General features: G+C 40.8%; 2 protein-coding genes across 2 annotated transcripts in view; both read left to right on the forward strand.

Moving 5' to 3' along the window:
- Positions 1-13,800, forward strand: part of LOC121393141 (threonylcarbamoyl-AMP synthase-like) — a 77,857-nt gene that overhangs the window by 46,697 nt on the left and 17,360 nt on the right. The window lies entirely within an intron of this gene.
- Positions 370-2,056, forward strand: LOC121396953 (protein kinase C delta type-like). Its single transcript, XM_041572613.1, has 3 exons — positions 370-808; positions 898-1,026; positions 1,918-2,056. The coding sequence occupies exons 1-3, from the start codon at positions 521-523 to the stop codon at positions 2,029-2,031; spliced, it is 531 nt and encodes a 176-aa protein (XP_041428547.1). The 5' UTR covers positions 370-520; the 3' UTR covers positions 2,032-2,056.

Here is a 13,800-nt window from a genome sequence, read left to right on the forward strand (position 1 = left end):
GTCCCCCCCTGATGGCTGCCCTGATCTGGTGCAATCAGTTAGTGAAAGTTCATTTTAGTGACTCTGTGACACTGTCTGTCCAGACTCACTACAAATTGCTTAACTCTTTGTACTTTACATTTCATTTTAACCAAGCAATGCATCTCTCTCTCTGTATAATCTGCCTTTACTGTAACACTTATTTTTTGTCTTTATTATCCATTCCTTTTTCTTACTTCTTAACTTAGTTGCTTTTAGGTTGTTCTATACCAAAAATATCTGTTTTCAGTTACCTTTTAATGTGCATTTACTTACTTATCCCTGACTATCACTCGCAGAACTACTTATTCTAGAATGTTAATTGTTCCCAACACCTATGTTGCAGCGATCTGAAGCCAGAAAATATCTTGGTGGATAACAACGGGCACATCAAAATCTGTGACTTCGGCCTCGCTGTTGAGGGAGTGTTCGGTGGAAAGAAGATCAGCGGATTGACAGGAACACCTGGATACCGTGCACCGGAGGTCAGAAATCTTTTCTAATGTCATTTATACACAGAGGCATTCAAATCTTTGTGTCTTTTTCTTCTTTGGACATCTTTGTAACTTTGATAATTTGTTCTCCTTTTTTTCTGAAGGTTTTGTCATTGGAGAAGTACAATGCTGGAGTGGACTGGTGGTCATTCGGTGTCATCATGTACGAAATGGCCACTGGCAGACAGCCATTTGCCCCATCACTGGTTTCTGCACAGGAGCTGTTTGAGATAAGGGAGAAAAAGCTTGAATACCCGCGTCACATGAGCCAGGAAATGCGGGACCTTCTGCCAAAGGTAAGTAGAAACAATTACAGCCCTTCTATTGTTGGATGGTGCCTGACTTAACATTTATTATAGTCTGATAAATAATCTTTTTTTTATAGCTTCTGGAGATGAACAAGACCAAACGTTTAGGAGCAAATGGGAACATCAGGGAGCACTCATTCTATGCCAGAGTCAACTGGAGCGAGCTGGAAAATAGAAAAATAAAGACACCTTTCCAGCCCAAAATTGTAAGTACATGGCTACACCAAGCAACATGAGGCTTCTCCCTTTATTCACCCTACAGTACACTGCTTATTTCTGTTTTTATTCATCTATAGTCGGGGTGGCAGATTGAAGAAGAAAAAAGCTGAGTTTTGTAAAAATTCCTCAGTAGTGGGGGGTTTGATGGCTTAATAACATAAATAAAAGTAATAACATAAATAAAAGCTACTGAGTTACATATTTCCCTTACATTCGTACCTCCACAACACCTACATGTATACTTATTGCATCATTGACAGATGGGAAGGCTAGGTTTGTGGAGACTAACAGGCTCTTTCCTTTATTAGAGCTGTAATAGGAAGTTAGTTGGCTTTTGCAGGAACCAAGTCTCCATATACCTTGTAATATCACATTTTTCTTCTTTGCAGCTGAAAGAGTTAAAAAAATAGTTATAACCCCATTTCTCAAATTGTCCTGATACAGGTATGGGGTCTGTTATCCAGAATGTTTGTGAGCTGGGGTTTTTATGCATAAGGGGTATTTTTATCATTTGGATTTCCATATATTAAGTCTACCAAAAACGCATATAAACATTCATTATACCCAATAGGATTGTTTTGCCTTTGATAAGGATTCAATGTATTTTAGTTAGAATAAAGTACAAGGGACTGTTTTACTATTAAAGAGAAAAATATTAAATTATTTCTGGATAATGGGTTTTCTGGAAAATGGATGCCATACCTGTACCATGTAGTAAAAAAACTTCTTAATCATGAAGTACAGAATTTTAAATTAAATACCCTTTTTTTTAGCTACATCTCATTCAAATATATGTGACCATACTGTATCATTTATTTTATACCCATGCTTAAAATTATATATTATAATCCAACAAAGTGTGTTGTTTCTTTTTTTAGCCACCAGCAGATAAGTTACCAGTAATTCATCCAGGATTCTGCGCTGAGACATCTAAGAGAGCTAAAGTGGAAGGTTTCTCCGATGTGGATTCCAACTGGAATTGGCAGAAGTAAAGTATTTTCTGTGCTCATGTGGATTAACCTCAAAACTGCCTGTACAGCAAGTGATGATGGCAATGTACCATCCATGGCCAATTCCATCAATGAACATCAGATCTGCCATCTACTGTCTACTGCAAGTGTACAAGTGTCTGCCCGTACAGCCAATTATACCAGCACCACATGGGATCCTTGACAGAAAGTAGAGAGAATTCGAGTCAAAGTGGTAAGTGAAATTAACTAAGTCCATTAAAATGGGAAAGACGAGAAAGGATTACTTATGGAAGGAGTAATACATGATAGTAAACATGTTGAGGTATTAATAGGGCTTTCAGAAGATTGGGGCAACTTGCTAGTGTGTTTTGTGCCCTTAGACTCCTAGAAATTAGTTTTTTACATGGGAAAGGAGAGAAACAGTATTTATAAAGTAATATACAGAGTTATGCTATGAATAATGTACTCTTTTCTTTTGTATTTTGTAGCACACAAAACATCATAGGAGGCCCCACCAGAAAAAAGGAATAGCTGCACGCCGGACTTTCTGAATGGAGAAATCCAACAGACCCTTGGATAAGGGTAAAAATGTATACTGAACATACAGCGCACTTATGGAAACCCAGTGCACTGTTAAGTAACACCGTTCAGTATACTTCAGTTTCTTTATATAGGGTAAGTTAAGTGGGGTAAGTATGGCATTAAGTAAGTTTTCTTCCTTTTCCAACTTCCCTCCCATTCTTTTACTGTTTTTTATAGATAGGATGTTATATAGGAATAGAAATATTACTCTAACCTTGTTTTTCACCTTTAATATAAGTTAAGGCAAAAAAAGGGTGTGTGGGTGGGATGTTATATTGGAATAGGAATATTACAATAGTTTGTTTCTTTTCTTTTATGCTCTCCTGTCTTTCCCCTGTCTGTAGTCTGTAGTACATAGGTTAAAGGTAAAGTTTGTGGGAAAAGAGTAAAGTTTATGGGACAAGGGATACAGGATATGGCAGTAGTGATACGGGATAAGGGATATATGTTTATAATTATGGGATATGGGTACTATAAGGGTTATAGTAAAGGGATAAGAGAATAGCTATGTACAATAAGGGATATATGGAATACGGGTGTTATACAGGTTTTAGTAAGGGGATATGGGAATTATGATGTGGGATAAGGGAGATGCTATATCCTGATAATACATTTGCAGCAGGTTTGAATGGTATGAGTGGTGTGTGAATGCAAATAGGGAACCCCATTGCACCAATTTAGAAGATGAACATAGTACACCTTCTGATTGGCTGCAAATTTAGTTTAGTTCACCATTAAAATGTAGAAAAATCAATACAAGGCCGCCTGTGTGCTTGTGCCAATTGGAGGAGTAATAATGCAGCAGATGGAGCTGCAGCTTGTAGGCCCATTTTTAAAAATAAAAATAAGACCATTAGAGTTGTGAATGTGAAGGTGTAACGCTTAGGGAGGCTCAGGGTTTAGGATTAAAGGAATAAGAGTAGACTAAGCAGAGCTGTAGGTCCCCAAATGCTGCCTAGCCACAACTCCCTCCTTCCCCTCCCTGCCATGAATCTTATATTAGGCAAAATAATTAGGCCCATCATAATCTTCATCCCCCATAACCAGGCCTTTTAGATAATAAAAGGCTGCTGGTATTAATAGTCTTTAGAAAGTTGATCCAGGGACTGGTCCGATTGCCGTTTTGGAGTCAGGAAGGAATTTTCCCCCATCTGAAGCAAATTGGAGATGGCTACAGATGGGTTTTTTGCCTTCCTCTGGATCATCTAGATTAAACCTGAAGGATACGCTCACCCTCCATTACTAACAGTGTCCATAATCCACTGATAGGAGCCAGATCACATATCTAATCGTAATTCCATATTGGATAGGGAACTACTGGAGGGAATTATATAGTTAGCAAAGCAGAGGGGAGTGGAATCCCAGTCTCACTGACCATGGGATTTGCCACAGAGAAAAATAGTGAGTGAATGAGTGATGTGGGTGTGTGGAAGTGTGTGTGTGTTATTGTAGATTATTCATTGGGGAACTTTTTTGTTCCTTACACCTCCCAGTCTGATCTGAGGAGGAGGGGTCCCATGATGGCTTATATCAGCCACTACCTGGCCAGATAGGAAACTACTGCAGCAAGTCATCGGGTGAGCCATTTGCTGCAATAGGTGTGTGAATGGACAGTAACCTGGTTGAAGCCTTGACGTGGCGTTACTGCTCACATGTATATCATGTGCCAATTCAACCAACTGGCTGGGTGTCATTATAGTAGCAGTTGTACTAGAAAGAGAAATGTATTTAACCTGTAAAGGCTGGAGTGAAGGGAAGTCTAACATAAGAGCCAGATCATAACTTTATCCATTGTATCTCTCTAACCTGTTAGTCAGTCAGCAACATGAAAGGGGGGGGGGCACATGGGACATAACTGATGAGTAAGTTAATCAGAATCAAAAGCAAACTATCGGTAGTTTATTAAAATAAACATGTCACTTTTAAGAAGAAAGCCTGCAGTATTGTTGGTTGTGCTGAGTGCTATAATTTATTCACATATGTGGTCTCCACATATAAATAAAGTTCTGTTGTATTTATAAGGCATGTGGTTATCCTGAATGGTCAACAACCATATCCCATTGATGTCCCCCTTGAATTGCCCACTTTCCGCATTATCTCTGGGTTTTCTGAGAGGAAAATCAATGTACTTGCTGTAATGCCCGTGTGCTGTAAAACAGAGCTCCCCAGTTTCGTAGAACAAATGTTTGCGCCCCATGGTTTTGCTACTGCTTTAGTTTTATATATGGGCTGAATCATATAATTTAGGATTCCAAAGCTGTCCATTTCATAGGGTGCACTGGATGTTCTAAACAAACAAATGCTCAGTAAAGCTACACATTTATGGATATTGCTACTTTTTATTGCTCATCTTTCTATCCAGGTCCCCCAACTACTCATATTCCAGTCTCTTATCCAAATCACTGCATGGTTGCTAGGGTAGTTTGGACCCTAGCAACCCGACTGCTGAAATAGCAAACTGGAAATCTATTGAATAAAAATTTAAATAACTCAAAATCCAAACATAAAAAATGAAAACCACTTGCAAATTGTCTAAGGATATCCCGTTCTATATCATACTAAAAGTTAACAGCCACTTTAATAATATAGTAAATAGTTAACCAGCTCCAAACCATCCTCCCCAGCCTGTGTAGCTTTTCTTTCTAGACACCAGTGGAATCAATCACATGGAGAGGACGCTGGCAGACAGAATGGAGAAGGCTGCAGACAAGATCAGAGGGAGAGGAGCGGAGATTAGAAAAGCTATACTTGGGAAAAAGAAAGGAGGACTGTGAACATATACTGGAGAAACTGGGGTATATTTATCAAAGAGTGAAGTTAGAGATCTTCACAGTCCGCTAGAGTGAAATTCCACCACTCGCCACTCATTTCACCTGCATTTTGAAAGGCATATTTATCAAAGGGTGAATTTTCATTTTTTTTCCCATTGATAAATACTTTAAAAATCACATTGAAATGGATGGAGAGTGGCAAAAAATTTTTTAATGCAGAAGTGCAATGTTAAGGGGCACGCCCCTTTATCAAGCAAGGGGTGTGCCACCGAAACGTTGCACTTCTGCATTACAAAAATTTTTAATGGGTTAACCTGCAACAACAGCCTTGTTTGCCAGTGTGCTTACTTTCTACACCTTTCCATACGATAAATGTCCCAGCCCAGTAAAAAGAGTTTTGATTGAACCATAAACTTTTTTTCCAGTATGACATGAATTCTCCCATACATTTCCCAAAGACTGGGCTGTCCAGCCACAAGCCTTGCAACTGAAAGAGATACAAAACTGGCTCAGAAAAGTTTGTTACATTCAAATCTTTGTTTGAAGTTTAAAGATGATATAGACATTTTATATTTAAATTATATTATGCCTATTGTTGCCCAAAAGAACCCTGACCACTGGCAAATACCCTTATATAGTGTCCCCCTCTTAAAAGTCTATCATCTGAAAGCCAATACAATGGAAATCCGGGTTTATTGCTAACTGGGTTATTGATCAGCAAACCCAATTGTGTGAAAACCATACATTGTTGTGTTTGCCCAGCTCAAATACGACATACTATAAACTGTTAAGAACCAGGGGACACCGTCATTGGTTACAGCAGTCAGGGGTCCTGTGGAAGAAGAGATGCAAAAGACATGAAAGTGTGATTAGTGGGGGCTTGATAAAGAGAGGTGAGGTGTAATTGTTTGGGTTTTTTTTATATAACAGACATGTCTGGGGTGTGTCGGAGTTGTGTATTTGAGGGCAGTTCTTTCATAGGGGCCCTATTCTACATGTTGGCAGGGCCCTCCATGCAGTGGCTCAGGTGAGGAATGCATTCATAATTGGGACACCCTGGGGGACTAATATCAGAGTAGTATGGGGCCTGGTGTTTTTTATGGTTTGCCCTGCTTGCCATTGCAGTAACCTTGTTGTACCATCCAGCATTCCCTGCAAGGTGCAGGAATCCTAATGCTCCAGTTTAAATCACACAGTGACTGGTGATTCTTGGGATTGGATAGTTCCCCCAACTCTCCTCTTTTGCTGTGATTCTCCCCTTCCCTCGCTCTGCTCCCCTCTTCTCCACCTTATTGCTCTTCTTTTCTTTTCTCCCTTTCTCTGCAGACTTCCCCCAATTGTTTCCCTTTCTCAATTCACTTTGTTCTACACTTTTTTCCTTTAATCCTCATTTGTGTATTCCCTTCTTTTCTCCAAAGAGCTTGTTTTTCCACTTCTCTTCCTCCTCTTTTTTATCTGTTCCCTTTTATATCTTTATATTAATGTTTTTGTGGGACAGTCCCGATTTTATTAGTGCAGTCTGTCATCCCTTATTCTACTGTACACGTCCTACAATGAATTACTGCTGCTTTTGATGACAAGTGTAACTGAGGTGTATAGGTAACATTTCTCAAAACCTATCCAGGGCCTGATCTGCCTTGAGGGTTTTATTATCCAATATCCTTTTCTGCTCGTCGTTTCAATAAAAGTGATAAAAATGCAAGTTTATCTGTATGTATCCTACTGTGTATTTTTAAAGGAAAGCAGGCCCATGGCTTATGGCTTATAGTAGTGGCCCCAAAAGCAGCAGATAGAGTCCTAACCTAAAGTCATAGTAGATTAGATTTGAGAATGATTGGATTTTCCATATTTACATTATTTATATTTTGATATATCTGGAATATTATTATGAGCTAAGAGAGGCACAAACAAATATTGCTTAAAGCTTAAACCCACATCAAGTTAATCAACCTTTGAAAGCTGTTTTTAATTTTTTGCTTTTAAGTTCAGCTTTGTCCTTGTCTTTCAAATTTGAAACTGCGGACTGTGAACGGATTGCTAGATTCCCATTTTGAATGACGACCATATGATGAATAGGAGTGATACTGGACAGATAGAGAAAGAGAGCCTAGGAGAGCATAGGACTTTGGGGAAAAGATCTCTGGTGTTGATAGTCTCTTGTGCAAGTGTGAGGTAATGTTTTCAGTCTATCAATTTCTGCATTGATCCTTCTGGTATGTCTGAAATGAATGGAGTGCTCATTGGCCATTTTTGCAGTGATCTTTCTGGCTTGTCTTGGGTTAAAGGAGTGCTCATTGGCCATTTCTACAATGCTGTTATGCACTGCCTGGGGTTAATATGCCGATTATACGTTTTCTGTAATAACTACACTGGCACTTCTGGGGTAAATACCCATATTATTCGTGATTATACTACCAAGTCTGGGGTTAATATACCCTTCATCTGTCTTATTTAGTGATGTTAATGCACCGTCTGGGGTTAAAGGGGTTGTTCATCTTTGAGGTAACTTTTAGTATGATGTAGAGGTTGATATTTTCAAACAATTTGCATTTGGGAGATCAAGCCCTTATACAATGTGTGGTAGAATGACTCCGGAGAAGTATAAAAAGGTATGTTTTCAACACAAAGTCAGGTTTTGGGGATGCAGGTATAAACACTGGCCTAGCCACATGCCAGCAATTAATCCAACAAGCAAAAAGAGAGGCAATACCTTATTTTGCAGCAAACTGATTAATCGTGAATTTATTCCATGGTGCTGTAGAAACTTTACAAAAGATCAAACTTATGGAGCCACATGGCCCTTCCTCAGTGAAGGTGTGTTTTGCCTTTAATTTCTCCCCTGTAGGAGTTGGAAACTGTGATAAAGGGAGATGTGTCTAAACAGAGAATGGTCTCAGTTTAAAGGATTTTGCTGGCTGGCACTGGAAGTTATATGGTTCCGGGAGGAACAGGCAATCCATTCCAGTTGTCCAATTTGCATGTTGGAGCTCACTTTCCTTAGGAAGGCTGTTCTGTGGAAAGGTATTTAATCATAGTTAAGTGTTAGGAAGCTCCCTCAGAGGGGCTGGGGTGCTGCCTGCAACTGCAAGGAGCAGCTCATTGAGATTGAGTCTAAAGTGATTGAGATACTGCCAGAAGGTGAGACAGACCAGTAGCTGGTGAATTTTTGTCCCTGGAGGGGAGAGTAAAAGGGACTTAGTAAAAAGCCTGAATATTCCTGAGTATGGAAACCAACCTGTATGTGAGAACCCACTAAAGTTTGAATGTGTGAAGCTAAAACGCTGATGAACTGTATGTCGTGACTGAATAAACCTGTGTTTTTTGCCTGCAGACGTTGTGTCCCTGTCTTTATGCTCCTGATCCTCTGTTTACCTGCCTACCATTGCTAATTTCTCCCAAAAATGATGTGTACAGGCAACCAGCTTGTCACATAGGTAAGCAATAGTGATGTGTGGGTCGGGTTTTTCCCCACCCACGCCTGACTTTCGACTACCCTTTATAGACCCGCGCCGACCCACCCCGAACATCAATGACATCGCAAAAGGGGTGGGGCAAGCAGGCACGCGGCTATAAAGCAAAGGGGGTGCGGGGTAGGCCTGCGGGGATCTGCCTGGCCCGCACATCACTAGTAAGCAATCAAATCTGTTACACCAATAAACTAATGATACAGTGTAGAACACATGGGGAGGCATGGTCTAGATCAACGGGTAAAGGAAGGAGTGTCCAGTTGAGAGCCCAATGGACGATGGTTTTGACACATGGTGGTAAATGTACATTGATATAGAGCATTTCTTTTTAATGACCTCCATGTCTGGGAGTGAAGACCTTTTCCAGTTACTCATTAATAGTGCTCCACTAGAGTAGACCATCCTACAATGATATATTTAGTTTTTTTATGTATCTGATACAGGAACATGCCTAGTAATGCTAGGGCTGGAGGTATTATGAGGCGTATGTCTGTGATTTGCCGAGCCAGTTTTGATACCTGGGACCAAAGGTCTTTGCTTGGGGGCATGTCTACCATATATGCAGGGCAGCCATCAGGGGGGGACAGGGGGGAGAGTTGTAGGGGGCCCCGAGGGTAAGGGGGACCCAGCCACGCCACACTTACTTGATTATCCGGGCCCCCATCTTTCTGAGAGCTGCTGACTTTGGGAAGGCATAGACGTGTAAGGGGCCCTGGCCATTGTGGGGGGGCTGGCCACCAATTTTTTTTTTCATGTGGGGTCCCAGCCACCAATATTTTTTAATGGGGGGGGCCCTGGCCGCAAATGTTTTTTTATGGGGGGCCCTGACCACCAATATCTTTTTATTAACATGTGGGAACTGTGTGGTGGGGGGCGGACCTGTGGGTTGGGGAGGGCAGACCTGTAGGTGGGGCTTGCGGTGGGCGCAGCCCAGGGGGCCCAGGAAATTTTGTCGTATGGGGCCCTGCGATTTCTGATGGCGGTCCTCTTTTTGACATTTGCAGCAGATGTTGGAAGAGTTTGGGAAGGCCTATGTACCTTGTCTGAAGTCCAGTACCACCTGCGTTTATTGGTAGGGCAAAGCCCTGATAGGAACACTTGTTGGTGAATGCAATGCAAGGGGGAGCAGTTTCAGAGGCTTTATTGCCATCTTTTTGGGCTACTTAAAAAAACAAAAAGTGTAAAATACCCACAAGAGCCCCCTGTGCCATTACCCTAAAGGGGAAACTGAGCTGTAGAAACAAGAGAAGCAAACACAATGGTTCTTAGTATGATGTCATTTCCCAAACGTTGCATCCATCAAGTTTAATCAGTTTCCTAGGATATTTCCAGTTTTTTTTTAATGATCTAATGCAGGGGTAGGCAACCCGGCTCTTCATCCTGCTTGCTGTGGCTCAGTCTTGCTGCTTTGCCTTTCACGTTTTGCCTGTAACAGTTAGCTTACCGCGGTCACACACTCAGGAAGCCACCAGCAGAGGCAAGGGCTGTATAGACGTCCCAGAAGTGAAAGCAAGACCAAGCCGCTGCAAGACTATTCATCATGGTCCTTACCGCTATCACACACTCAAGACAAGAGAAGGGAGATCAACATGGACCTTCAGAAACAGAAGTCACATTAAGCAGATGAGAACTCTAGCATTTAATAGTGCTATTCAGTGTTTCATTTATTTCAAAGTAGGCCTACACATACACACTGCACTTCTGTTTGTTGTATTCTGTTGTTGTAACAGTTAAAATTAAAAAAAGATTAAAACTTTTAAAAGTTTATAAGACGTGTTATGTTTTGCGGCTCCAGACTATTTTTCTTTAGTGGAAGAGGGGGCAAAATGGCTCTTTTGATAGTAAAGGTTGCTGACCCCTGATCTAATGGAAACAATTTTGAGTTTACTTCAGTGACAGGAAATTTCCCATGTGATTACAAATAGTGACAGAACCAGTCCTGGGAGCAAGTTGGCTAATACCGTATCCTTCAAAACAATCACCTTCTTTCCTTTGCTAAAAGGAAACTGATCCTTAATTTGTTTCAGGCAGAGAATTTCTGCAAATACAGATATGGGACCTGTTATCTAGAATTCTCAGGGTCTTATTGTAATTAAGATCTTCATACCTTGTTTACTAATAAATAACTTAAACAATAAATAAACCCAAAAGGATTGTTTTGTCACCAATATGGATCAATTATAGCTTAGTTAGAATCAAGTACAATATACTGTTTTAATATGATAAAGAAAAAGGGAATAATATTTAGTTTCAATTATTTGATTAAAATTGATTCTATTGGGCAGATTTACTAAAGAGCTAAGCGAGTAACGCTGGCGATGATTCGCCATCCTTACCGATTCAGGCACTTCGCCGATTTACTAACGGGTGCAGGACTTCCCTAACTTCGCTAGCAAAAGAGACAGACGCTAGCGTTAGGGTTGCCACCTTTTCTGGAAAAAAATACCGGCCTTCCTATATATTTCTTTTTTCCCTATTAATAACATTGGGATCAACCATCATTTTTACCGGCTGTGCTGGTAAAATACCTATCAGGTGGCAACCCTAGCTAGCAGTCATTCCCACTCTATCACCAGGCGAATTTTCACTCTGGCGAATGGACGTAACTCCACAAATTCACTAAGATGCGAATTTTACTGAACGTTACCTCTTCCGCCAGACTTGCATTCGCCAGCTCAGACCAGGTGAAGTGGAGTGCATATATCTTCCTTAGTGTTCTGTTATTTACATCATATTTTTAGTGGAAAAAAAAACATCCCAAAAAACGCTGGCGTCTTTTCCTTTGTTCTGAGTGATAGCCTGCAAAAGTCCTTTTGGGTAACTGGGTTCCCCCATACATTTTCTAACATATGGAACATAAACTATACAGTGGGCATTATAACAACTGTTTTTTCTTTATTAAGATTCCGTAGACTTGTGTAATGTAATGTATTTGCTGCAACATATACGTCCATTCAACTTAATAATTTCCCGCTGTATGCAAATTAGCCTGAGTGAAGACAACAAAGTTGAGCTATGCATAATTGAACGCTAGTAAATCTTTGCTTTGATTGGCGAAGTAACGCTAGCTAAAATTCGCCAGCGTTCAGCGCCCTGGATGCAGTTTCGCAGTTTAGTAAATTAGCGTTGTATGAGCAAATTTTCCCTGGCTGCAAAACCCATCGCTGCTGAATGTTCGTGCTTAGTAAATTTACCCCTAAAGGCAGGACCGGAACTAGGGGTAGACAGAGAAGTCACGTGCCTAGGGCGCAAAGCTGGAGGGGCACCAGGCACGCACCTTCTCTGCCTCTGCTATTCCCTAGTCTGGTCCCTGCTCTGGCCCATGTGCGCGTTTGCAAAGTATTTTTTTGTGCATGCGCACTTCTGTTTTTTTCGCGCATGCGCACTCGCGTATTGGGCGCTTTGCCGGGCCAGGCTGCCTAGGGCACTTGTAAGAGAGTGAATTGTGTTGTGATTGGGTGAAAGAGTTAAAATGTTATTTGTGAACTATGTAATGTTAATGAGAGTTTGTATGTAAAACTGTGTAAATGGTTATTTTAAAAAACCACTAGGTGGCAGTAGAGTGTTATAGATAGAAGCAATTCTGTTTTTCTACCACTAGAGGGAATTTCCCCAAATTGGGTATAAAAGGGCAGCCACACCCATAGTCAGAGGCTTTTGATGGGAGGAGGCGAAGTGATGCAAGAGTTTCGTTGAGAAGAAGAACACTGGCCCGGAATCAGGTAGTTAACTAGATAGGAAGTTTCAGTAATAGCACTGGCACTAGGTAGAGGGAGAAAGAAAGGGTAGTCTTTTGCCCCGACAAGGAGCGTAGTTGGATTAGGATCCAGGGAATAATTCCCAAGATAGGGTGATAGTGGTGAGGTTGTTAGCCACCTTGACTTGAAGTCTTCTACTTCCACCCTCGGAAGTAGAAGACTTCAAGTCAAGGTGGCTGGTACCCGCCAGAGTGGTCAAGGGGCACTGGTCGAGTGCCGGATGATCGAAGCGGGGGGCTGGTGGAATGGTGAAGGGGTGTAGTGGTGCACCGGATCACCGAGCCAGACCAATGAGGACCAGCAGGTTGTGAGTAAAAAGAAAACCCTAAACTAATCGCTGAGTGGTAATGCACAGACTACTAAGTCGGAAAGCAATTGTAAAGCTTTAAGTGGAAATGACTGTTGAAAGGTCTGTTGATTTTTGTATCTGACTGCCAGTGACGTACAAGAAAATAAACAAAGTTTCATTTTTTTAAGAGCTGTGTTCTCGACTTTCTTATGTTGGGGGCCTGTGTTGAGACATTCCCCTTACACGCGTGCCCGCTTTGGCCCGGCACTGCCTAAAGGAGATGGCCTTCCTGTAATACGGAGCTTTCTGTATAATGGGTTTCCGGATAACAGATCCCATACCTGTACCCAGAAAGGAAGGAAAAATTATGATAAAGGGACAATTAAATAAATCTAAATATATCTCCAGATCATTTATTGTTTAGTAATTCATATATTTTATTATATTAATAATATTGTTTGACAGCCATATAATGTATTAGCAGTTCAAATGTAAGTACCACAATCTAACCCCAATATCTTACCTTGTAGTCACTATTTAATGATCTTAGTATGCCATGCCACAATTTTAAATAGGAGACACACTGGTGTTCAGTTTAACTATGGGGAAGTGCAACAGGAAGCATCTTCGGATTCAAGTACCTTTAATGATTAGCATTAATACCTGTCATAATTTCCGCATGATGCTCGTTCCAGCTGCTCATGTAATTGAAATTTTTTCCAGTTTGGAATATCAGCAGCAATCTGGTTGCTACAGTACAATCAGGAAGTTGTTTGAATTAGAAAGTGGAATATGAATAGGAGACTGTCTGTATAGAAAGCTAAGCTATAATATGTTACAGTAGTAATCATATTGTAGCCTCACAAAGCAATCTTTCTTTTTTTGGATACAAGGTCACTGATCTCCATTTGAAAGCAAATTGC

Source organism: Xenopus laevis, chromosome 8L (genome assembly GCF_017654675.1).
Source record: "Xenopus laevis strain J_2021 chromosome 8L, Xenopus_laevis_v10.1, whole genome shotgun sequence".
In the NCBI taxonomy this organism is placed as follows: Eukaryota; Metazoa; Chordata; class Amphibia; order Anura; family Pipidae; genus Xenopus; species Xenopus laevis.